The following is a 27124-nucleotide window of genomic DNA, read 5'->3' on the forward strand; positions in this document are numbered from 1 at the left end:
GGCAAGGGCGCCGTTTTTATGTGGTGCTGTGTGACAGATGTTGCAGGTGAAATTACCTTAGAGGGGCCAATGCCATCTGGAGGGGGCAGCTCACAGGACTGAAGTCCTTCTTTTTTCTATTTCTGTACTTTGGGGCTTTGCTGTTATGTGGGACTGGGTCCTTTACAGCTCCTAAGTGCATGCAAGTGTTTATGGAGCAATCAACTCTGTCCACAGTGGCAACCATCTGTAATTCTTCAGCCTTTTGTAGTAGATTGTGTGTGAGAGAGCTAAAAGCATGGCCAGGAGGGAAGGGGGATTACTCAGATGGGAAAGGCTGGGCTTTTTTTTTTTTCCTGGGAAACAGCCTGCCTGTGTTCTTTTATGCTTTTCAGGCTCAAGACTGCCCTTCAATGAATGTAACCTATGGCGGCTGGGATGCAGCCGGCCAGACCCCACCATTAATAAACTGGGAACATTCTTCTCCTTTTTAGTCCCTTTCAATGCCAGCCCTGCTGTTTGATCTCCCTTGAATGCTGCTCCCCCTCATTTGGGACTCCAGTTCTGAGAAGATTTGGTGCGTTGTTTGAGGTCACAGGATGTCGGATTGATTTTGAAGCTTTTGTATTGATTCCAGGCTTCTGAATGAAGCTGTCATGTGTGTCTGTGGTTGGCTACCAGGCTGTCCGGCTGCAAGCTGTGCCTTCCTTTGTTGTTTAGGCCTCATTGAGCTGAGGGAAGAGGCTCATTTCAGGGTGATTTACCACAACCCAAACACCAGCTGTCTGTTGTACTACTGCTTGCCTCCACCTTGGGTTCAGTTCCCATTTCCCTCCGTTCCCCACTTTTGCTCTCCCCCTCTACTGCGTTCCTCTGTGGGCTCTTGGGCATAGTTTCCTGTCGTGGTTTAACCCGGCCGGCAGCTAAACACCACACAGCCGTTCGCTCCCCCTCCCCCTCCCTCTCTGGGGTGGGGGAGAGAAATGGAAAGTGAAGCCCGTGAGTTGAGATAAAGACAGTTTAATAAGACAGGAAAATAATAATAACAATAACAATAATAATAATACAATGGTGATAATAGTACTACTACTAATAATATGTACAAACAAGTGATGCACAATGCAATTGCTTACCACCCGCTGACCGAAGCCCAGCCTAATCCCGAGCAGTCCGGCCCCCTCCCCCAGCTAGCCACCCCTATATATTGTTTAGCATGACGTCAGATGGTATGGAATACCCCTTTGGCTAGTTTGGGTCAGCTGTCCTGGGTCTGTCCCCTCCCAGCTCTTGCTGCACCCCCAGCCTGCCTGTTGGCAAGACAGAGCAAAAGGCTGAGGTGTCCTTGGCTTGGTATAAGCACTGCTCTGCAACAATTAAAACATCGGGGTGTTATCAGCACTCTTCTCATCCCAAGCCAAAACACAGCATTCCACCAGCTACTAGGAAGAAAATTCTGTTCTAACTGAAACCAAGACATTTCCTCAAGACTTTTCATCACACTTGCAGAACAGCATAAAAACCTTAAATGCTGAATATGTTGTTCTTTTCAATGTCACTTATGCACCCCCACTTCCTTTTTTTTAAGGGTTCACCATTGTGGTGCTATATGCATTTTCTTCTTGGTTAAAGAGTGAACTATGGCTCTAGAAAAAATAAAATTGCTATGTCCCCCAGGGCTTGTTACTTAGTAGGCAAAAGTAGTGCAAAACAGCAGTGATTTCAGTTTATAAGTAGCTATGAAGCTCAGCAGCACCACTGCAGGATGCATGGCATGCCCTACCTCGTGCAGGGTGATAGCAAAGGTGGCCACAAAATCACAAAATCACAGAACTGTAGGGGTTGGAAGGGACCTCGAAAGATCATCGAGTCCAACCCCCCTGCCAAAGCAGGCTCCTTAGAGCAGGCTGCCCAGGTAGGCATCCAGACAGGCCTTGAATATCTCCAGAGGAGACTCCACAACCTCCCTAGCCTGTTCCAATGCCCCGTCACCCTCACCGTGAAGAAGTTCTTTCGCATGTTCGTGCAGAACTTCCTGTGCTCTAACTTGCAGCCATTGCCCCTTGTCCTATCACCACAAATCACTGAGAAGAAGTTGGCTACATCCTTCTGTCCCCCACCCCTCAGATATTTATATACACTGAGGAGATCCCCTCTCAGTCTTCTCTTCTCCAGGCTGAACAGACCCAGGTCTCTCAGCCTTTCCTCATAGGGAAGATGCTCCAGGCCCCGTATCATCTTTGTGGCCCTCTGCTAGATTCTTTCCAGGAGATCTCTTTCTTGTACCGGGGAGCACAGGACTGGACACAGTACTCCAGGTGAGGCCTGACCAGGGCAGTGTAGATGGGGAGGATCACCTCCCTTGACACTGCTGGCTCATGGTCAACCTGTCGTCCACCAGGACCCCCAGGTCCTTCTCCTCAGAGCTCCCCTCCAGCAGGTCATCCCCCAGCCTGTACTGATACTTCGGGTTGTTCCTGTCCAGGTGCAGGACTCTACACTTGCCCTTATGTCCTGGTTTCAGTTAGAACAGAATTAATTTTCTTCCTAGTAGCTGGTGGAATGCTGTGTTTTGGCTTAGGATGAGAAGAGTGCTGATAACACCCCGATGTTTTAATTGTTGCAGAGCAGTGCTTATACCGAGCCAAGGACACCTCAGCCTTTTGCTCTGTCCTGCCAACAGGCAGGCTGGGGGTGCAGGAAGAGCTGGGAGGGGACAGACCCAGGACAGGTGACCCAAACTAGCCAAAGGGGTATTCCATACCATCTGACGTCATGCTAAACAATATATAGGGGTGGCTAGCCGGGGGGAGGGGGCCAGACTGCTCGGGGTTAGGCTGGGCATCGGTCAGCGGGTGGTGAGCAATTGCATTGTGCATCACTTGTTTGTACATATTATTATTACTTTCCTATTATCACCATTGTATCATTATTATTATTATTGTTATTATTATTTTGTTATTATTATTTTCCTGTCTTATTAAACTGTCTTTATCTCAACTCACGGGCTTCACTTTCCATTTCTCTCCCCCGTCCCAGAGAGGGAGGGGGGAGGGTGAGCGAACGGCTGCGTGGTGTTTAGCTTCCGGCCGAGTTAAACCACGACAGTCTTTTTGGCGCCCAATGTGGGGCTCGAAAGGTTGAGATAACGGCAGATCTGACCAGAGTGTGTTAAACTAAAATTGGTGTAAGTATTAGACCTGCTTAATAGTCACTTGTCATAATGCTGATTGCTTTAATCTCAAATCTGCTGCGCCTGTTTTCCAAATTGAGTATTATAGTACATTATTTTCCGTATTTGCTCTGTCATGTTGTTTATCCTCTCCGGGCCCTGGTTTCAGATCATTATTGTACTGTGTGTTGTAGCAATGGCTTATGAGACGATGAGATATCTGGTCATGACTCTAACTTGGTATTTGTACTCAGTAACATCGTCAACTCTGTATTTTGGAAACTGTATTTTGGAAACTATTAGCAATTATACCTATTGTTTTTTTTTCCATTAGGGAGTCAATCTGTGGAGGGGAAAGGGGAAGATATTTTTTCTTACTTGATTACTCTGCCTTCCTCCTTCACCACCCTCTTACCCTCCGAGCTTGCTACAATAGCTCTCCAAGATATTGAATATCCTTGGCATACTCAGACCAGCATGGTCTTCTTGTTCTGCCTCCTGAATGCACTTCAGATTCTGCTTAAAGTTAAACAACTACTTAGGAAGCTCATCCGGAGATCTGCCCGGAGGCAGTATAGTTGTGGGTGGCAGGGAGTATGGGAGGATATGGGCAGGCATCTAGAGCAGTTGGCACCCCCAGTGTTTTGGAAATTCACCCCTGAACAACTGCAAAATCCTCAAAAACTGGCAGAATGCTTGAGAAAAAGTTGTCATGATTCTGGCAGTTCCAAAGTAACACAAATCATTGTAACATGCTGGGGCCTGGCTCATGCCTATCGAGCTGCCATTGATACTGCTATCAGCTCCAGTCCCAGCTCCTGCAGCCACTCCAGTCCCAGCTCCTGCAGCTGCTCCAGTCCCAGCTCCTGCAGCTACTCCAGTTCCAGCTCCTGCAGCCATTCCAGTCCCAGCTCCTGCAGCTGCTCCGGTTCCAGCTCCTGCAACTGCTCCAGCTCCGGTTCCTGCAACTGCTCCAGTCCCAGCTCCTGCCGCTACTCCAGTCCCAGCTCCTGCAACTGCTCCAACTCCAGTTCCTGCAGCCGCTCCAGCTCCAGTTCCTGCAGCTGCTCCAGCTCCTGTAGCCGCTCCAGCTCCTGTGGCTGGGTCAGAGAAACGAGCTGTAGCAGTGCAAGTTGACCCTGCAGAGGGTATTCCAACCCCTGTGGCAGACCCTGTAACGGGGTCAGAGAAACGAGCAGTAGCAGTGCAAGCTGCCCCTGTAGAGAAGGTGAAAAAATGGTATAGAGATTCAGGTCGTTTAGAACGCAGAGAGTCTTCTGCCAAATCTAGGTATAGAGACGACGGAGACGACGATGACGCTGGGCCATCAAGGGTTCAGGAGGAGGAAGATGAGGATGCCGAAAAATCAACAGTAACTACCCGAAGCCTAAACGAGCGTGAGTTAGGAGATGTGCGAAAAGATTTTGGTCGCTGTATAGGTGAGCAGCTTGTCACCTGGCTGCTCCGATGCTGGGACACTGGAGCCAATTGTGTGGAATTAGACGGCAGGGAAGCCAAGCGACTGGGATCCCTTGCTAGAGACGCAGGCATTGACAAAGCAATTGCAGATGGAGCACAATCTCACAGCCTCTGGAGGCGTCTCCTCTCAGCTGTGAGGGAAAGGTATCCCTTCAAGGAAGAACTTGTATGTCTACCAGGCAAGTGGACCACTATGGAGAAGGGAATCCAGTACCTGAGAGAATTAGCCCTACGGGAAGTGATTTATGAGGATCCAGACCTCAGACAAACATCCAAAGATCCAGATGAAGTCAGGTGTACACGACCCATGTGGAGGAAGTTTGTACGGAGTGCACCATCATCATATGCCAGCTCATTGGCAATAATGGCCTGGAAAGAGGATGAGGAACCCACAGTGGATGAAGTGGCCAAACAACTCCGGCAGTACGAAGAAAGTCTCTCCTCTTCCTTACAGGCCTGCGTCTCAGCTGTGGAGAAACTTTCTGAAAAGGTTCACCAACTTAAAGAGAATCTATCTTCATCCCCACCTGAACCAACCAGTGTCCACCGACCAAAAGAGAACACTGTGGAGAAACTTTCTGAAAAGGTTCACCAACTTGAAGAGAGATTATTCTCCTCCGCACCTGTACAAAGCAATGTCTCAGCTATCAGGGGTAGGCGTTCATCCACACAAGGAAGATGATATGGTGGGTACTCAACCCGTGCCACCCTGTGGTTTTACTTACGAGACCATGGAGAGGACATGAGAAAATGGGATGGAAAATCTACCGCGACCCTAGAGGCACGGGTACGTGAGTTGCAAAAGAAAACAATCGGGAAAAAGGGATTCTCTGAAAAGTTTGCTGCTCCAACTTCCAGCAGACAGTCCTTCAAACACAGAAACGAAGAAGATTCTGACCAGGATTAGGGGGGCCCTGCCTCCAGCCAGGGGGAAGAAAGGGACAATCGAGTTTATTGGACTGTGTGGATTCGATGGCCTGGCACGTCAGACGCTCAGAAGTATAAGGCTTTAGTAGACACCGGTGCACAATGCACTATAATGCCATCGAGATATAAAGGACCAGAGCCCATCTGTATTTGTGGAGTGACAGGGGGATCTCAGCAATTGACTGTATTGGAGGCTGAAGTGAGTCTGACTGGGAATGAGTGGGAAAAGCACCGCATTGTGAATGGCCCGGATGCTCCATGTATCCTTGGCATAGACTATCTTAGAAGAGGATATTGCAAGGACCCAAAAGGGTTCCGGTGGGCTTTTGGTATAGCTGCCTTAGAGACAGAAGGCATTAAACAATTATCTACCTTGCCTGCCCTCTCAGAGGACCCCTCTGTTGTGGGGTTGCTGAGGGTCGAAGAACAGCAAGTGCCAATCGCTACCACAACTGTGCACCGGCGGCAATATCGCACTAACCGAGACTCCCTGATTCCCATCCATAAGCTAATTCGTCAATTGGAGAGCCAAGGAGTGATCAGCAAGACTCATTCACCTTTCAATAGTCCCATATGGCCAGTGCGAAAGTCTAATGGCGAGTGGAGACTAACAGTGGACTATCGTGGCCTGAACGAAGTGACGCCACCACTGAGTGCTGCAGTGCCGGACATGCTGGAACTTCAGTACGAACTTGAATCGAAGGCAGCCAAGTGGTACGCCACAATTGATATCGCTAATGCATTTTTCTCCATCCCTCTAGCAGCAGAGTGCAGGCCACAATTTGCCTTCACTTGGAGGGGAGTCCAATATACTTGGAATCGGCTGCCCCAGGGGTGGAAACACAGCCCTACCATTTGCCATGGACTGATCCAGTCTGCGCTAGAGCAGGGGGAAGCTCCTGAACACCTGCAATACATCGATGACATTATTGTGTGGGGTGACACAGCAGAGGAAGTTTTTGAGAAAGGGAAGAAAATAGTCCAAATCCTTCTGAAAGCCGGTTTTGCCATAAAACAAAATAAAGTCAAAGGACCTGCACGAGAGATCCAGTTTTTAGGAATAAAATGGCAAGATGGACGTCGTCAAATCCCAATGGATGTGATCAACAAAATAACAGCTATGTCTCCACCAACTAGCAAAAAAGAAACACAGACCTTCCTAGGTGTTGTGGGGTTTTGGAGAATGCACATCCCAAATTACAGTCTGATTGTAAACCCGCTCTACCAAGTAACCCGTAAGAAGAATGAGTTTGAATGGGGCCCTGAACAACGACAAGCCTTTGAACAAATCAAGCAGGAAATAGTCCATGCAGTAGCCCTTGGGCCAGTTCGAACAGGACCAGATGTAAAGAATGTGCTCTACACTGCAGCCGGGGAGAACGGCCCCACCTGGAGCCTCTGGCAGAAAGAACCTGGGGAAACTTGAGGTCGGCCCCTGGGGTTTTGGAGTCGGGGATACAGAGGGTCTGAGGCCCGCTATACTCCAACTGAAAAGGAGATATTGGCAGCATATGAAGGAGTTCGATCTGCTTTGGAGGTGGTCGGTACTGAAGCGCAGCTCCTCCTAGCACCCCGATTGCCGGTACTAGGCTGGATGTTCAAGGGAAGGGTCTCGTCTACGCATCATGCAACTGATGCTACATGGAGCAAGTGGGTTGCACTGATTACTCAGCGGGCTCGAATAGGAAACCCCAGTCGCCCAGGAATATTGGAAGTGATTATGGACTGGCCAGAAGGCAAATACTTTGGGATATCATCCGAGGAGGAGGTGGGTCGTGCTGAAGAAGCCCCACTGTACAACCAGTTACCAGAGAATGAGAAGAAATATGTCCTGTTCACTGATGGGTCCTGTCGTATTGTGGGGAAGCATCGGAGATGGAAGGCTGCTGTATGGAGTCCTACAGGACGAGTTGCAGAAGCTGCTGAGGGAGAAGGTGAATCGAGTCAGTTTGCAGAAGTGAAAGCCATTCAGCTGGCTTTAGACATTGCTGAACGAGAAAAATGGCCAGTTCTCTATCTCTACACAGATTCATGGATGGTAGCAAATGCCCTGTGGGGATGGTTACAGCAATGGAAGCAAAACAACTGGCAGCGTAGGGGCAAACCCATCTGGGCTGCTGCTTTGTGGCAAGACATTGCTGCTCGGGTAGAGAACCTGGCTGTGAAAGTACGTCATGTAGATGCTCATGTGCCCAAGAATCGGGCTACTGAAGTACATCAAAACAACCAGCAGGTGGATCAGGCTGCTAAGGTTGAAGTAGCTCAGGTGGACCTGGATTGGCAGCATAAAGGTGAATTATTTATAGCCCGATGGGCCCATGACACCTCAGGCCATCAAGGTAGAGATGCAACATACAGATGGGCTCGTGATCGAGGGGTGGACCTGACCATGGACGCTATAGCACAGGTTATTCATGACTGTGAAACATGTGCTGCAATCAAGCAAGCCAAACGGTCAAAGCCTCTTTGGTATGGAGGACGATGGCTGAAATATAAATATGGAGAGGCCTGGCAGATTGATTACATCACACTCCCTCAAACTCGCAATGGCAAGTGCCACGTACTTACAATGGTGGAAGCAACCACCGGATGGCTGGAAACATATCCTGTGCCTCATGCCACCGCCCGGAACACTATCCTGGGCCTTGAAAAGCAAGTCCTATGGCGACATGGTACCCCAGAAAGAATAGAGTCAGACAATGGGACTCATTTCCGAAACAACCTTATAGACACTTGGGCCAAAGAACATGGTATTGAGTGGGTGTATCACGTCCCCTATCATGCACCAGCCTCTGGGAAAGTTGAACGATATAATGGACTGTTAAAGACTACACTGAAAGCAATGGGCGCTGGGACATTCAAGCATTGGGATACGCATTTGGCAAAGGCCACCTGGTTAGTCAATACTAGGGGATCTGCCAACTGAGCTGGACCTGCCCAATCAAACCTGTTACATACTATAGAAGGGGATAAAGTTCCTGTAGTGCATGTAAGAAATATGCTGGGTAAAACAGTCTGGGCTACTCCTGCCTCAGGAAAAGGCAAACCTATTCGTGGAATTGTTTTCGCTCAGGGACCTGGATACACTTGGTGGGTGATGCAAAAGAACGGAGAGGTCCGGTGTGTACCTCAAGGAGATTTAATACTGGGTGAGAATAGCCCATGAACTGAATTGTACCATGTTAATTACTATATAATACTGTATGTTATCACTACTATGACTACTATAGGTGACTAATTAGAATGTATGGGAAAGAGTGTAACCTGAGCATGACATAAATGGTATGGAATAAGGGGTGGATAGATGTCCTGGTTTCAGTTAGAACAGAATTAATTTTCTTCCTAGTAGCTGGTGGAATGCTGTGTTTTGGCTTAGGATGAGAAGAGTGCTGATAACACCCCGATGTTTTAATTGTTGCAGAGCAGTGCTTATACCGAGCCAAGGACACCTCAGCCTTTTGCTCTGTCCTGCCAACAGGCAGGCTGGGGGTGCAGCAAGAGCTGGGAGGGGACAGACCCAGGACAGGTGACCCAAACTAGCCAAAGGGGTATTCCATACCATCTGACGTCATGCTAAACAATATATAGGGGTGGCTAGCCGGGGGGAGGGGGCCAGACTGCTCGGGGTTAGGCTGGGCATCGGTCAGCGGGTGGTGAGCAATTGCATTGTGCATCACTTGTTTGTACATATTATTATTACTTTCCTATTATCACCATTGTATCATTATTATTATTATTGTTATTATTATTTTGTTATTATTATTTTCCTGTCTTATTAAACTGTCTTTATCTCAACTCACGGGCTTCACTTTCCATTTCTCTCCCCCGTCCCAGAGAGGGAGGGGGGAGGGTGAGCGAACGGCTGTGTGGTGTTTAGCTTCCGGCCGGGTTAAACCACGACACCTTATTAAACCTCATTTGGTTTCTTACTGCCCATCTCTCCAGCCGGTCCAGGTCTCACTGAATGGCAGCACAGCCTTCTGGCGTGTCAGCAACTCCTCCCAGCTTTGTGTCATCAGCGTACTTGCGGAGGGTGGACACTATTCCCTCATCAAGGTCGTCAATGAAGATGTTGAACAAGACCGGACCCAGCACCGCCCCCTGGGGAACACCGCTAGTCACAAGCCTCCAGCCGGACTCTGCTCCGCCGATCACCACCCTCTGAGCTCGGCCAGTCAGCCAGTTCTCAACCCACCTTGCCGTCCACTCCTCTATCCCACACTTTCTCAGCTTTGCTAGTAGGATGTCCTGGGAGACAGTATCAAAAGCCTTGCTAAAGTCAAGGTAGATGACATCCACTGCTCTCCCCCCATCTACCCAGCTGGTGATGCCATCACAGAAGGCAACGAGGTCGGTCACTCACGACTTCCCCTCAGTGAATCCATGCTGACTATTCCTCATAAACTTCTGTTCCAATTGCTTGGAGACGGCATCCAGAACAAGCTGCTGCAATGCCTTTCCAGGGACAGAGGTGAGACTGACTGGCCTGTAGTTTCCCAGATCCTCCTTCCTGCCCTTCTTGAAGACCGGAGTGACATTGTCTGTCCTCCAGTCTTCAGGCACCTCACCCGTTCTCCAGAACCTTTCAAAGATGATAGAGAGCGGTTCGGTGATCACATCTGCCAGCTCCTTTAGCACACGTGGATGCATCCCATCGGGACCCATGGATTTGTGTGCGTTGAGTGCACTCAGACGCTCCCGAACCACTCCCACGTCCACCAGGGGGGAGCCCTCCATTTCCCAAACCCTTTGTCCTATTGCCAGGGTCGAGGAGTCCTGGGGGAGTGTCCTTGAAGCAAAGACTGAAGCAAAGAAAGCATTCAGTATCTCTGCCTTCTCAGCATCTCCCGTGACCAGGACACCCCCCTCATTCAGCAAGGGACCCACATTATCCCTAGTCTTCCTCTTGCTGTTTACATACTTGAAAAAAACCTTCTTATTATCCTTTATCTCTTTTGCAAGCCTCATCTCTAGGTGGGCTTTAGCCTTCCTCGTCGCGTCCCTGCAGGCCCTGACAACCCTTCTATACTCCTCCCAAGAGGACAGGCCCTTTTTCCACATTTCATAGACCATCCTCTTCCTTTTGATCTTATCGATGAGCTCCTTGCTCATCCATGCGGGTTTCCTGCCCCCCTTCCCCGATTTCCTATTCCTCGGGATGCACCGATCCTGAGCATGGAAGAAGTTCTGCTAAAAAAAGCTCTCTCCTGGTCTGAAAATGCTGGGATATTTGAATGGATGGCGAAGGAGTCAGAAGGATGGTGTCACCTCCCTTACATACTTGTCATGCCTGCTCAGGGATGACAATTGCTGTGGGCATGTGGGTATCGTGGGAAAGCTCTGTTGGTGGTGCAAGGCAGGAGAAGAAGAACAGCACAGAGGCTGTGAAGTGCTGCTGAGCTCATCTCCACCAAGAGCTCTCAGAGAAGTGCTTCTCTGAGAAGAACAAGGCTGCTGCAGCAGGAAGATTAAAAGAAAGCCCACGTTGGAAGCTTTGTCCTTCCACAGGTTTCCAGGGCCCAAGTCTCAGTGACCCTTGCTGTACATCCTGTTTTCATCTGGGGGATGTTCTAAGGGCATTGCAAAGCTGTAGAGACGGAGAAACCCCAACCCCATGTCATTCCAGGGAAGTGTGAGGCATGGCTGTGTGTGTGCCTGGCCCTGGCTGGTGAGGCAGGAGCAAAGCTGTGGGCATTTAAAGGTAATGCTGTGTGTGCCGGACCTTGGCAGCTGCTGGCACTGTCCCCTTTCTGGAAGGATTTGTAGCTTTGTTGCTCAGAGGTCTTTGGAGGTGCAAGAGAAGGGCTGCGCTAGTGCCTTGGGGGTGAGGCTGCTGCCAGTATTTTCAGTGGCTGTTGCTCAAACGCAGCGAAATCTGATGTGAACCAAGTAGGTAGAGTCCCGATAGTTGTAAAGCCCAGGCAGGCTTGCTGGTGGCTGCAAGGCGAGTGACATGGTGCTGCTGATCTGGGCCCACCCGTCTGGCCACAGACTTGGGAGAGTGGGAGGACAACCCTAATGCAGCTTGCTGAACCCTGAGATGTGTAAAACCTGCTTTGTGTGACTTTGTCACCTCTCAGAAGGGTCAGCTTTGGGTGCTCGTGTTGTGGGGCTTGGAGCACGTGAACTGGGTGCTTGCCACCAAGTGAAACCAAGCTCATTGTGTCTGACTCTTTTAAATGGGGCTGGCACCGCTGGGGAGCCATGTGTGCTCCGGGGCCACTGGCATGAAGTGAGTTGTGACTGGCCCTTGTTTCACTTCTGGGTGACGCAGTTCAGTGTGTCTCGACCACAGGCTGTTAAAACTGGTGATAGATCAGTTCCTGTCACCTGTGAAGCTGAGATAATTAACCCTATTATTATTTCCCTCCCCCCCCCTTTTTTTCCCCTGCAAACTTTGGCCAACTGCTGGAGCCCGTGGTGCGAGGAGGATGGTGAAGCCAGCGGGTCTTCCCATGGCAGAGCTATCAGAGGTGGGATGACAGGACCCGTGTGCTCTCCTCTTCTGTGCTCACCCATCAGTCTTCTTGCTCCTTGCCTTGAGAAGGGGATGTCTGATTAAAAAGTGGGAGCCAGCAGAAGCCAAAGCGAACTCCTCCTCTAGAAATCATTGTGCCTACCTGCTTCTAAGCCACAGCATCGCATTAAGAGCAAGCAGCAGAGGAACACGGAGTAACAATGCATCTGTGAGCTTTCGAGATCATTGTGCTCCTCCCCAGTCCTGTTATTAAAAGGCCATGGAACGTGGGAATGGTGCTCCATAAATTAAAAGCAAATGTCTGTAGCACCTGGTGAGATGAAGCTCTTCTCCCTCCCCTGCAAGCATCAGGAGCACAGGGCTGTGCTGCTGGACGGAGCAGGGAGGGATATCTTAGGAGGCAACAACCACTGCAGGATAGCCCTCCTAACAAACTCCTTGTACACTAGAAACTTTAAAATAACACACAAATAAACAAAAACTCGCTGACCCTTAGCACCCTGGAGGGCTCTGTTTCAGATTGCTGAATAAAAGCTGAAGTTGCATATGCATGTTTAATGTAACACAAGGCATGTGCTGCGGAAAGCATGCTTTCTTCTAATCTGGTTCCAGACAGAAGCATCCAAACAGAAGCCCCTTTCCCTATCCCCACTGAACTGCCTGGTGTATGCGAGGAAACCCCTGAATGACAAGGCCTCTATCTGCTCTTAAATGGAATTGTGACTGGCTGCAAATGTCCTTCCCCTTTTTTTTTGTTGTTGTTGCCTTTCAACTTAGTTGCCTAATGTTAGGCACCTATCCCCAAATTAAGCATCTGTTCATAAAAGGTTTTCCTAAAAAGGTGGAGGTAGTAGCTAACTCAGGCGATGCCCATTAAGAGAGGTGCATCTGCAGATGGGGAAGGAGATGGGATTATTCAGCCAGTGAGATGTTTTTTGATTGCTTTTTTAGGGACTGGAAAAGCCCCTGAATTCTTGTATTGTCAAGAAAAAAAATCCAAACGCACTGTCAATTTTTGGGTTAATATTCCCCCTAAGGTCTTGATTGTCTAAGTGATTGTGATCAGCATCTTGTGATTTCTCTCTGTTAAATAAAGCTGGTGATACTTCCAACCTTACAGGAAAACATTGGTTTGCCATGAAATTAGGCTGGTTGGGTGTGTATCCCAGGAGCCAGAGAAGGGTCTAAAAATGGGACTTTTTCTTTGGGTTATGTTATAAAAAGGGCTAGAGAATCTTTTCCTGTGTAGTGACTTTGCAGTGGGTACTGGGACAAGGTGACCAACAGCTAGTGATGTATGGATCCAGTGCCTAAACACAGGTATGTGCTTTGCTGTTGGCACCCTGAGGTATCCTGCCCATCTATCAGCTGTCTTTCAGGAAAAGTGTTGGGTCTCCCTTAGGTCCTGTTGTCTCTAACTTGTCTCAGATACTCCAGGTGTCTAAAAAGGCTCCTTTGCTTGGACAAAAGAGTCTCTCCCTGTACCTTGGCTTCCCATTTCTAATGTAATGATTTAATACAATTGCTTTAAATTTTAGTTTGTTTCTTTCTTGAGAACACTTTTAGAATTTAAGATGCTTAATACTGAATCACCGAAGGAGTAGGCACAGCCTTTTCTGCGTCGTATTTTTCAGTGTATTTTTGGGGAAGAGGAGGAAGGGTAACTTTTGCATATCATCTGGTCTTCCTGGAGCTTATGGGATACTGAGGTCACTGAGTGAGAGACCCCACCACACCTGGCCCTCCCAAGGTGTCCTGAAGTTTATCTGCCTGTTTGTAATTCTTGCCACTGAGGGTCAGCTCTCTGCTGTGCCCTGGTGTTGAACAATGGCTGCAATTTCTTCTAATCATGCCCTTTCCCTTCCTCATCATTTAGGGCAGAGCGCTTCCACTTGGCTAAACTCATTAACCACTTTAATGTTGTGGTCTTCTTTTCCATATAAAGTAATCCTGATGAAATCTTGTGACTCTCCCTCTGTTGCCCAGCAGATGCTGAGAGTGTTTATTTTTCAGCTGCAGACAGCAAAAGTTGGGGGGGGGGGGGGGGGAAGGTGATGTCTTGGTGCATGTCTGTGAGAAAGTGTGTAAATATGATGGGTTTATGGGGACTCAGTTGTCTGTGTTATTGTTTGAGCTCAAGCAGCATTGTGTCCAAACCTAGAATCTCAGCCCCTTTCTGCCATGGGGACTTATCAAGTTTTATGAGGTCCTGATAAGCCCCAAAAAAACTTTGGTGAAGATCTGAAGTGATCCAAATGATTGCTAGAAAAGAACCAGGGTATCGTGAGGACCCCGCTGCTCAGACTGTGCTCAATCAACCTGATGGGTTGGCAGTGAAAAGGAGTTGGCTGGACTCAGCTTATTTCCCAAACTGCTGGCTGTAGGCAAAGGGAGGCTGAGGGGACTCTGTTTCTCTGGAGATCTCCCCTGGACAAAGTGCAGTATGGATGTTGTGGATGCAGATGGAAATATTGCGGGTGGGTTGTTGAATTCCTGGCAAGTATTTGCTGGTGGTTATATGGACCAGTTGCCCAAATGTGGGTAAGTTATACCTGTAGGTCTTCATTTTGCCAAAGCTAGCTACACTAGAAGCAAATTAGCACTATCTGAGGAACATGAATGCTGGTATATGAGCTTTGCCTCAAGCCATTCCAGTTTGGCAGTTGTGCTCCCTGAACATGATTGATTTGTTCCTGTTCGTGTATGTTTATGATAACATAGATAACATTGGGCTAAAATAACCTTTTCCTTTTCAGCCTGGTTTGTGCATATTCCCATTGTGTTCTTCTACACACCTTGGTTTCCTTCTGCCCCTGTGTGACTTTCCTGATGCAGTGATTGGAGAAGTCTCCTTAGCAGCTTGGGAGCTACTGTCTCATGAAAGGGCATCTACCAGCAGTGCAGGATGAGTCCACAGGTTTTCCTAATGCCCTTTCTTGCCATGCTTCTCATCATAAAACATCTTGTTCTTCGGTTGTTCAGATTGTGGTGATATTTTTCTTGCCTTCTCTCTTGTAGGGAAAAGACATCAGAGATGTGAAACTGCTCATGAGTTGTGGTTGCAGAAAAGGGAAAAATGCTCAAGTGAAAGACTCGGAGCAGGTCAGTCAATCTGTACTTTAACTAGTAGAGAAATAAAACAATATGTTAATATTTGATTTGAACTGTACTATTGCATATTGGGGTTTTTGTATGCAAATGGACTCTGGCATGGTTGTGTTATAAATGGCTCAGTCTTCAAAATAGGACTATAATCAAAGTTTACAATTTATTAAAGGAATAGAGGTAAGCAAACAGCGCTGAGTGCGCCGGGAGTCTCTGCTCCACCAAGACGCACACCAGTTACATCAAGCAGCTGATTTTTATGCTCCTAGGCTAATACATATTCACTACTACTTCTAAAAAAACCCAGGGTTATTATAATTAGTTTCTGGAATCCAAACCCTCCTACTGGAGCATGCATATCAGTCTCCGGTGGTCCCTCTGGGGGTCTCTCGTGCTGAAGGCTCATAGTCTTCCTCCCTCTTGTCCTTCTCCTTTGTCCAACTTGGCTGTATGTCAGAGACTTGTGCAGCATCCTCTGTAAGCTTTGTCTTTTAGTCATTCTTCAGCTTTCCCCTTCTCCTTAATCTCCTGGCCAGATATCAGAGACTTGCATAGTGTCCCATGCAATAGTCATAATAGTTAGCAGTTATTCTGAACCCCCCCAGATATCAGAGACTTCAAGGAAAAGCCTACATTTCCCTTCAAGCTCTCTATTGACACAAATTGCTAAAACATTCCTTTGCAAGATACAAGAACTATATACATTAACCACTCTGTTTTTCTTAGACTTGTGGTTATACAAGGGTATGTAAGACAGAAGGTCACATTCATCATACCATGCGGCCCTAGCATTGTTCCATATTGACACGAATCAGATGAACACGTTTCACAGTTGACAATGATACAATGTTAATGTTTTTGCATTTGTTATTTGTAAGAAAAAAACTTTTGAGCAAGATCAGGGTTTCATTGCACTAGGAGCTGTGAATGCCCTAGCTTGACTTCACAGAATCACAGAATTGTCTAGGTTGGAAGAGACCTTCAAGATCACCTAGTCCAACCTCTGACCTAACACTAACCAGTCCTCCATTAAACCATATCATTAAGCTCTACATCTAAATGTCTTTTAAAGAACTCTAGGGATGAAATTTCCATCTGGTTTATTTATTCATGTTTATTCATCTGGCTTATTTCCATCTGGTTTGTTTATTCATGAATTCTATTTCTTTATAATGATACACTCCGGGCAATGCCTTTCTTAAACATTGTTGCACTTCCTTGCTGGCTAAATGCACGCAACCTTTGGTCTCAAAGTGTAGCTGCCTGGACGTGTGATTGTTACAGAGAACGCGCTAGAGAAACATGCCATTTGTTGCATGCTTTTGTTCCAAAGTGACACCATTAAAAGAACATTTCTTATTGAGGTTACTCATGATAGACATGTAAAAACTTGTTCACAAACTGAAAACTGATGGCTAGGTTCCATTATTCATTGCTTGGCCCCTTATTCTAAAATTGGTCTAATTGATGTCAGTGGGGCAACTTGCAGGGACCAGCCATTGGAAGTGAGGTGGGCTGCGCTCTGGATGACAGCCAGCTGATGGGCTCTTCTGACTGGTTTGCACGTCTTCAGACCAGCTGAGTTTTGTCCCAGTCAAAGTTTCTGGTGGCTATTGCCTTCTGGCTTTGTAACTAAAGAGAGGTTTGAATCCAGAGATCATTTGTTCCAAAGATGAAACAAAAAGTGGTTTGAGCAGAAGTATTTCATAAATACTGTGTCATCCAATATTCAGTGTGGTAGAGGGAAGCAGCTGATCTCAAATAACAGGTAACTGGTGGTGGGTTCTCTGGTGCAGCTTGTGAACAACTGTGACGAGGTATAGACCTGAAGCAAATTCAGTATCCACAAAGCTCCAGGAGCTCCAGATAATTTGTCAATGGGAAAAAGGCTGAGTTCTTATGAGGGAAAATGTTTCATTTTTCAACATGCATGTTCTTCAACCCTAATTAATAATGGTGTTCCTGAGCCTCGTTTTGTTAATACCTAAGAAGATCTGAGAATTGATCTGTCTATCCTGCGGTAGGCTGTGTTGTAAGGAATGCTGGACACACTTATAAATGCTTTGGAAGACTGAGTCTTTTTTTTAGTAGTATTTTTAAATAATGAATTCATTGTCATGCACCATACTATCAGTTCACCATTGAGACAAGGATTCATATGAATTTTAAAAGCATAGCTTCCCACTCTCACAAATACAAGCTTAATATTCTCATGTTGAAGTTCTAATGCATAAGGAGAAAATTAATTTAGAAATGAAACACTTTCACCAATTTTACTCTTGTGTTCTGATGTACACTGGCTGAATCACTCGATTTACAACAGGGCTAGAGTAGTTTCAAACCTCTTCCAGTGGAGGTGAAAAAATGAGAAGGGAACATCTCGATTGTAGGAGAGGTTTACAAAACATAATCTCTAACAAATCCTGAGCGTAGGACCTAAATCTCATTGACCACAATAATTTAATTATAGAGCATGCAATAGATTTTTGAAGGGAGAAATAATCTCAGTCTCATAATGTGGGACAGTAATCTTTGCATTTGGTTAATTTCTGAAATCTAACTTCAGATGCTTAATGATGTGTTGTCCACCTCAGTAAATTTTTTTTTTTTTCCTACATCAGCATAAACTATTGGGCAAATGCTTAATGCAGAGGCTGCGAAGTGCATCCATCATGCCTCTGGCAGGATGCTGCCAGGACTTCAGGGGACAGGAGGTGGGTGGATAGGGAGGAAGTTTGTACAGGAGAGTGGGTGGCAGCGTGGAACATTTGTCTGTGAATGCAGGACCTCAGCTCAGCTTATAAATTATCCCCTGGGCCTTGTAGGTAAACACAGATTTCTATGGTGACATTGGTTGGAAAAGGCAAACGTTTGCCAAGGATTGTAGGCTAATCTTTCAGGGCACTAATTGCCAGAAAACCAAGGAGGCCTTATTTTAGGAACAGATTGTTTCACTTTGTGAAGTGGAAAAACACTGCACTGGATTTAGTTTTGTTTGCTGAGGTCTTTCCCTCCCTGCCCACAGTCTCAGATTTTAAAGATTTACCTTCATAATTGTTGGGTGAAGGGATGCAAGACACGGACTCCTGATGGCTCTTGAACAGGAGACCTTTATTGCCTTTGTTCACTACTACATATATTTTCCCCATAGCCCCACACACTGTCCACGCGCCCGAATCTGTCATACAATTGGTTAGAGACCCTCAGACACACGCCTCAAGCCAGCCACTGCCCAAAGCTCATCTTTAACACTGTAGCCAAGTTACTTTATTTCAACCTTGATCAAGTTTTTGTTTCTACCGCTTGTTTCCTCATTATCTCTAATTCAGGGATGTGTGAAACAGCGCGAAGCCACCTGCGAATTCCTTTCCCACAATTCCCCCTTTTTTATTTTCAACCAACCAAATGCTTTCTATAGATTTTTTTATCAAGCACCGCAGACATTGCAATAAGCAAAGTACAATAAGCAACAGGGTGAAAATCACAAGCAAAATTACAATTGTAAAGTAGCATGCCTACTAGAATCTACATCAGTCAAGAAGCCACTAAGTGCTAGGGACGTTGCTTTGCAGCAATGCTGCATCTCACTTGCACAGCACAATCACGCAAAGAGGCCTCTTGCACTTCTCATTCATACCACAAGAAAATATCACTTAAAATAATTTTTCCGTGTCTTCAGGAGGTCCTTGTCTACTCCCGTGGTGAGTGGCTGAGAGTGGAGACCCCTCCAAGGAAAATGCTCTGGGTGCACCTAGGGGTATCCGCTCCATAGTCGAGCAGAGTGGCTCCTGGCACAAAGAATGATGCTATTATCGTTTTGTGTAATTACACCAAAGAGATGCATTGCAATAAGGAGCAAGTGTGGTGTTGACCATTTGTTTCATGATTTGGTGTTTGCCCGAGCAATTAAACCTTACACATGCTGTTGCTGTTACACATCCCAGGATATGTAATTCCTGTGGTTCTAGGGGCGCTTGCAGCAAGTAGACAGTACAGTTTTTGTTATCTGCTGGGTTCCCCACCAGACATTTTGCGAACAGGTCATTAGCACTGGCCAGGGACAGGCACATCGATTCTTGTCCTGTCATGTTGGCAAGGGTGACCCAGATGTTGCAGCGTGGTTGGATGGAGACCCGGGGCTGACAATAACCGGTGACAGCTGAGATTGTGAGGGGGAGGCCAACCGTGGCCTTACCCCCCTTGCTGGTACCCATCTTGGTCCGTGACCTGTGGAGACACAAGCATACCCTTGACCCCAAGTTATTAGAGGATGGGGTCCCTCCCAAAGACCTGTATTTAAATTTTTTACCATAATTAAGGCTTGCTCTGATTGTGGCACCCGTGACAGCATGGAATTCATACTTTTGTAATGTTTTATTATGGGCGGTACCTCTTTGTGAGGAAAGGTTAATGATAGGTGAAGTGCCTTTCCCAACCTGTTCTGTGGTGTTTCCTGGGTGTCTCCCCCTTTTTGTTTATTTAGCAGTGTTTTCAAGGTGCAATGTGTGTGCTCAACAGTGGCTTGACCCTGTGGGGGAATGAGGAATGCCTGTGATGTGTCGGATACTCCAAGTTTGAAAAAAAGGTTTGAAGAGAGTGACTACCATAGGCGGGGCCATTGTCGGTTTTTATTTCCTTTGGGATGCCTAGCGCTGCGAAAGTGACATGGCAGTGAGCCTGGACATGGTGACTAGTTTCACCCGCTGCAGCTGTCACCCAAATAGCATGAGTGAAAGTATCTACCGACATGTGAACATATTTTAAGCAACCAAATTCTGGAATATGCATTACATTGGTCTGCCGTAACTGTAGGGACAGTAGACCTCTAGGGTTTACTGTTAAAGACAGGGTCGAAACATGTTGTTGACAGTCAGGACATGTTTGGAAATCAATTTGGCGTCAGTGATTGATATAGTGTTTTTTTTTGCCAAGACTTTGGCGGATTGATTGAAAAAGGCATGGGATAACTGTGCTTGCTCCAGCATCTTAGGCACCAGGGCGGTCAGGGTCATATTAGTTAGCTGGTCAGTGCGTGCATTACCCTCTGCAGAAATACCAGGTAACATGGTGTGGCTCTGCATGTGAATAATAAAATATGGGTGCGCTCACTGCTCTACCAAAAATAACAGCTCCTTAAATTTAAGAAACAAGTTTTCCTTTGGGATATGTCTCAAATGTGCCCTCTCAATGCGCTGAGCGACACCCACAGCATGCTGCGAGTCTGATACAATATTCAAAGGTACTAGGTTTTTCTTTCTTTCCTCCTTTCTTTTTTTTTTTTCTTCCTCTCTTTTCTCTCTCTCTTTTTTTCTTTTTTCTTTTTTTTTGTTTTCTGGCTGCAAGGAGCCCATGTCCTTGACCACTGCATTGATTTGTTGAAAATCATGCAGTAATCTCCATTTCCCACTCTTCTTCTTGATAAGAAACACTGGTGAATTCCATAGGCTGTTTGTTGGAACAATATGTCCTTGTTGGAGTTGTTCTTGAACAAAGTCCTGCAGACTACTGCTCGGAAAAGAATCAATTGAGCAATTCTAGTTCCCTTTGGTATTGACAGTGGTGGAGGCCGTGTCCAAGCCATAGCTTGGATTTGTCCATTTTAATCGGCATCAATTATCCCTGACAAAACAAATAATCTGGTCAAAGTTGTACTTGATCATCCTAGGAATACACTATAGTCATTCCCAATTGGTCCTTTGACGTTCAATGGAATTTTATGAATGTGAGTACCCCATAACATGGCATCTGTTACTGTGGAGACATCCACTCCGGCACTCCTTCTGGTTCTTGCTGAGAGGGTGTCCACGGTGATAACCGTGGCAGCGGGGCTGCAGTGCGGAACTCTACTCTACAGTGGTACTCCATGGACTGCAGGGGGACAGCCTGCTTCACCATGGTCCTCACCACAGAATCACAGAATCACAGAATTTTCTAGGTTGGAAGAGACCTCAAGATCATTGAGTCCAACCTCTGACCTAACACTAACAGTCCCCACTAAACCATTTCCCTAAGCTCTACATCTAAACGTCTTTTGAAGACTTCCAGGGATGGTGACTCCACCACTTCCCTGGGCAGCCTGTTCCAGTGCCTCACAACCCTTTCAGTGAAGAAGTTCTTCCTAACATCTAACCTAAAACTCCCCTGGCTCAACTTAAGCCCATTCCCCCTCGTCCTGTCACCAGGCATGTAGGAGAACAGGCCAACCCCCACCTCGCTACAGCCTCCCTTGAGGTACCCATAGAGAGCGATAAGGTCGCCCCTGAGCCTCCTCTTCTCCAGGCTGAACAAGCCCAGCTCCCTCAGCCGCTCCTCGTAGGACTTGTTCTCCAGGCCCCTCACCAGCTTCGTCGCCCTTCTCTGCACCCGCTCAAGCACCTCCATGTCCTTCTTGTAGCGAGGGGCCCAAAACTGAACACAGTACTCGAGGTGCGGCCTCACCAGAGCTGAGTACAGGGGGACGATCACCTCCCTAGCCCTGCTGGTCACACTGTTCCTGATACAAGCCAGGATGCCGTTGGCCTTCTTGGCCACCTGAGCACACTGCTGGCTCATATTCAGACGACTATCCACCATCACTCCCAGGTCCTTCTCTGCCTGGCAGCTCTCCAACCATTCCTCTCCCAGCCTGTAGCTCTGCTTGGGGTTATTGCGCCCCAGGTGCAGGACCCGGCACTTGGCCTTGTTAAACTTCATGCAGTTGACCTCAGCCCATCGGTGCAGCCTATCCAGATCCTCCTGCAGAGCTTTCCTACCCTCAAGCAGATCGACACACGCACCTAACTTGGTGTCATCTGCGAACTTACTGAGGGTGCACTCGATGCCCTCGTCCAGATCATCGATGAAGATATTAAAGAGGACCGGCCCCAGCACCGAGCCCTGGGGGACGCCACTAGTGACTGGCCTCCAACTGGACTTGGCTCCATTCACCACGACTCTTTGGGCCCGGCTATCCAGCCAGTTTCTAACCCAACGAAGCGTGCGCCAGTCCAATCCAAGAGCAGCCAGTTTCTTGAGGAGAATGCTGTGGGAGACGGTGTCAAAAGCCTTGCTGAAGTCAAGGTAGACCACATCCACAGCCTTTCCCTCGTCCACCCAGCGCGTCACTTTGTCATAGAAGGAGATCAGGTTCGTCAGGCATGACCTGCCTTTCATAAAGCCATGCTGACTGGGCCTGATCGCCTGCTTCCCCTGCAAGTGCTGCATGATGACTCTCAGGAGGATCTGCTCCATGAGCTTTCCTGGCACTGAGGTCAAACTGACAGGCCTGTAGTTTCCCGGGTCTGCCCTCCTGCCCTTCTTGTAGATGGGCGTCACGTTTGCTAGCTGCCAGTCGATTGGGACCTCCCCCGATAGCCAGGACTGCTGATAAATGATGGATAGTGGCTTGGCCAGCTCCTCTGCCAGTTCCCTCAGTACCCTTGTGTGGATCCCATCCGGCCCCATCGACTTGTGCACATCCAAGTGCCGTAGCAGGTCACCAACCAGTTCTTCATGGATAATGAGGGCCACATCCTGCTCCCCATCCCCTTCCACCAGCTCAGGGTACTGAGTATCCAGAGAACAACCGGTATTGCCGCTAAAGACTGAGGCAAAGAAGGCATTAAGCACCTCCGCCTTTTCCTCATCTTTTGTAACAAGGTTTCCCCCCGCATCCAGTAAAGGATGGAGATTCTCCTTAGTCCTCCTTTTTGTGTTGATGTATTTATAGAAACGTTTTTTGTTATCTTTAACGGCAGTAGCCAGATTGAGCTCCAGATGAGCTTTGGCCTTCCTAATTTTGTCCCTGCACAGCCTCGCTACTTCTTTAAAGTCCTCCTTAGTGGCCTGCCCACTTTTCCAAAGCTTATAAACCCTCTTTTTCCTCCTAAGATCAAGCCACAATTCTCTGTTGAGCCAGGCCGGTCTTCTTCCCCGCCAACTCGTCTTTGGGCACGTGGGGACAGACCGTTCCTGCGCCATTAAGACTTCCCTCTTGAAGAGCGCCCAGCCTTCCTGGACTCCTCTGCCCTTCAGAACCGCCTCCCAAGAGACTCCACCATCCAGTGTCCTGAGCAGCTCAAAGTCAGCCCTCCGAAAGTCCAATACAGTGTTTTTACTGGTCCCCTTCCTGGCCTCGCCAAGAATAGAGAACTCCACCATTGCGTGGTCACTCTGCCCAAGACAGCTCCCGACAATCACATCCTCCACCAGTCCTTCTCTGTTTGTGAAGAGAAGGTCTAGCGGGGCACCACCCCTGGTAGGTTCACTAACCAGCTGCGTCAGGAAGCTATCTTCCACGCTCTCCAGAAACCTCCTAGACTGCTTTCTCAGGGCTGTGTTGTGCTTCCAGGATATGTCAGGGAAGTTGAAGTCCCCCACGAGTACAAGAGCTGACGATTTTGCAACCTCTGTCAGCTGCCTGTAGAATTCCTCATCCGTCTCCTCATCCTGGTTCGGCGGTCTATAGCAGACCCCGACCAGGACACTAGCCTTGTTGTCCCTGCTGATCCTAACCCAAAGGGACTCAACCTTGTCATTCCCAGCCTCGAGTTCTACAACCTCGAAAGACTCTCTAATATAGAGAGCCACACCACCACCCCTTCTATGCTGCCTGTCCCTTCTATAGAGCTTATAGCCAGGCATTGCAGCACTCCAGTCATGAGACTGGTCCCACCACGTCTCTGTGATGGCAACCAAGTCGTAGCCTGCCTGCCGCACGATGGCTTCCAGCTCCTCCTGTTTGTTACCCATGCTGCGTGCATTGGTGTAGATGCATTTCAGCTGGGCCATTGCCTTATCCTCCGGCCTTGCCATTGTTCCCCCTAGCACAGCCCCAACAATCCTAGCCTCAGCCCCATCCCCCTTCCTACCTAGTTTAAAGCCCTCTCAATGAGCCCTGCCAGCTCCTGGCCCAGGATCCTTTTTCCCCTTAGAGATAGGGACCCGTCTGCGGCCATCAGGCCAGGTGCTGAGTAAAGTGCCCCATGATCAAAAAACCCAAGATTTCTGCGTTGGCACCAGTCCCGGAGCCACGTGTTTAACAGGTGGGCTTTCCGTGTCCTCTCTGAACCCCTCCCTGCCACCATAGGGATGGACGAAAACACCACCTGCACTCCCGCTCCATCCACTAACCGACCCAGTCCCCTAAAGTCTCTTTTGATAGCCTTGAGGCTTCTCTCTTCGATGTTATCACTGCCCGCCTGGACTATCAAAAAGGGGTAATAGTCAGAGGGGCGTACCAGGTTAGGAAGCTTCCTGGCAACGTCCCTGACCCTGGCCCCAGGGAGACAGCAGACTTCCCTACGGGTAGGGTCAGGCCGACAAAGAGGGCCCTCTGTTCCCCTAAGAATCGAGTCACCAACAACAATCACCCTTCTTTCTTTCTTGGTGGAGGCAGTCCTGAGGCGCGGAGTTGACCTCCTCGCCCCAGGCATCCTCCTGGGAACATTTGCTACCTCTTCCTCACACACCGGCCTCTCAATCTCTAGGGCCTCAAACCTGTTGCGTAAGGCCGCAGGGGACCTCTGCTCCAGCATCTGGATCACCTCTCCCCCTCCTTCTTCACTGACCTCGGTGCCTGCAAGGCTGTTCCTCACTCCTCTCACTCTCCCAGTTGCTATGAAGCGCAGCGTTTTTTTTTTTTGTTGTTTTTTTTTTTTTCTTTCTTGGGGCAGCTTCTAGATTCTTTTCACAGAAGCCACTCCTATGGCCCCCTGCTACCAAAACCTTGCCACGTAAACCTGCTACATCCCCCCCCTTGCCTCTGTGAAAAGCATATTTAAGAATAATCACAACATACTCCTACTTTACAGTCATCATAATCTTCACAAACTTCACTTACATTCAAAAAGAAAAAGAATTCCTCACACCAAAGTAAACATAACATCATCACAACACCGACGAGGTGGACAATTTACACACACACCACCCCTCGTTCCTTTACCACACTAACATGAAATATATTCTTCACAATTGCTGCTTTCTTAAATTCTTCACAACTATTACATTCATAAAAAAAAATCCAGTCCATGTTTTGCCCGTTACTTCTCTCAACTATCATCCTTATCTCAAATTCCTTGAGCCTCATGTTGGGCGAGTAAAAAACATAAGAAGTTATCATGGATTTGGAGTAGGAGGTTTAGAGAAACCAATCTTCCAGCAGTATTGGACAATAAATGGCACAGAAACTATAGTAATGCTGATTGTACTGGAGCAAACAATTTGTGAATAGCATATGCCAACAGAAATGTACCTGTACCAGCAGCCCTTTTAGATTGTAGCGATGATTCCCTGAAACCAAGTTTGAAGAGAACTGCAGTCATATCCACACCACTTGACACAGCCAGGTAGGAGATTCCTAGATACTGATGAAATTCCAACATGGAATGAAACCCCTACAGCACCATATTCTTTGAAAACTTTTTTCAGCTGCTGGGATTTATTGAGTTTATTGTTTTCACTGCTGAGATCTGTGGCTCTCACAGGAAACAGCAATTGGCCACTGCCCAAAGTTCATCTTTAACATTGTAGCCCAGTTACTTTATCTCAACCTTGCTCAGGTTTTTGTTTCTACTGCTTGTTTCCTCATTATCTCTAATTCAGGGATGTGTGAAACAGTGCGAAGCCACCTGCGAATTCCTTTCCCACATTTGGGATCTTTTTCTTTTCTTTATTACTTTTTTTTTTGGTCTTGCTTTGTGTTTTCTCTTAATGCCATTGCAACTTTCTGTGAAAATTAAACTTTATTTTCATTTTCTTGAATGTAAACATAAACAGGTGTGTGGTTTTTATACCATGAGCTATATAAAGGATTGGGACTAGCCACCTACATTCTGGCTGAAGTTTTGGAGAGCTCTGTTGCTGATGATTTCATTTACTGCTATTTCTCCAATGTGCCTCTGGAAGGGAAGACACCTTAAACTCCTTGACTTATGGTCTGCATCCCTGGGCCTGACATCCAGAAGCACCTATCTGTATGGTGGTTTCCAGGGTGCCAGTCACCAATGAGTAAATCCCAACCTTGTCATCGTGGAGGGTAGAAGCCCAAACAGGCTCACGTAGGGCTGGGATTTCCCAATAGTCACAAGGAGCTCAGCTCTAAAGTTGGATTTTCACCAGGGCAGGAGAGGGACCAGTGGTCTGAGTTGTGGTGTAATGACGACATAGACACCAGGGTTCTTTTAGGGTCAGTAACTGCTACTACTTTATTGATGACATAAATTCAACTCTCTCTTATTGAGGGCATAACTTCATCCCTAACTCTTATTGAGGGCATAACTTCATCTTCCTTATTGAGGACAGGCTCCCTTCTTATACCATTCACCCCGCAGCAGTACTAACTAACTATTCATTGGTCAACAACTTTGCCCGGCAATAGCAAACACCCAGCAAGTTCCATGTCTTAACAGATGGAGAACAAGGATGGAGAACAAGCAATCTGAGATAACAAGGTGTCTCCTGAATCACTATTCTTTGTTCCCTCTAAACTCTTTACGTTCCTGATGGCCTCATTGTTAAGAGTCCAATGTTATCACCAACTGTTGAGGGATTTTTGAAACAGCAAAGATCCCCTGGCTTGCTGCAGCTGAGCAAACCAAGCTACCAGGACGACTATGAGAAGTTCCCATGACAGTGTTCCCACATCACCCAATTGAGGAATTTAGAGAAATATTGTTGCCAGCAGCTAGCTTCAAGGACGGGATCTACGTGACTGCTAATCACAAGGGGGTTGTTTTCTTGCAGGTGGGGTTGTTTTCTTGTAGTTGTTTGTCTGAGTGCTTTTGACCAATAATCTTGTGTGAGACACTATCCACCCCTGTTAAGTTCACTATAAAAGTCAGGCTATTTGGGTAATAAAGGGAGAGCATGATCTGACCATACTGGTGTCTGTCGTGCTTTTGGCCATTCTTCCTGCAACAACCAACCATGGGGCTTGACCCCCATGGCCACACTCCCACACTAAGTTGCATGGCCTCCCAAATGAAACCCTACAAGCAGAGATGAAAAGC

General features: G+C 47.5%; 1 protein-coding gene across 11 annotated transcripts in view; it reads left to right on the forward strand.

Annotated features, from left to right (window-relative positions):
* Positions 1-27124, forward strand: part of LOC311426258 (SET-binding protein-like) — a 403872-nt gene that overhangs the window by 53427 nt on the left and 323321 nt on the right. For 9 of the 11 annotated variants that reach the window (XR_014686636.1, XR_014686637.1, XR_014686638.1 and 6 more), the window contains one exon: positions 15051-15134. The exons of 1 other annotated variant lie outside the window; for it this stretch is intronic. Coding sequence is in view for 3 of the 10 variants with exons in the window: in XM_084502481.1 (XP_084358607.1) it covers positions 15051-15134 (84 nt within the window). In the remaining 7 variants the exon portion in view is untranslated. Of the gene's footprint in view, positions 1-14836; positions 14950-15050; positions 15135-27124 lie in introns of those variants that run through there. One more of the 11 variants, XR_014686643.1, reaches the window with a different exon arrangement.

This window comes from Aythya ferina, assembly GCF_964211825.1.
Source record: "Aythya ferina genome assembly, chromosome: W".
Taxonomy (NCBI): Eukaryota; Metazoa; Chordata; class Aves; order Anseriformes; family Anatidae; genus Aythya; species Aythya ferina.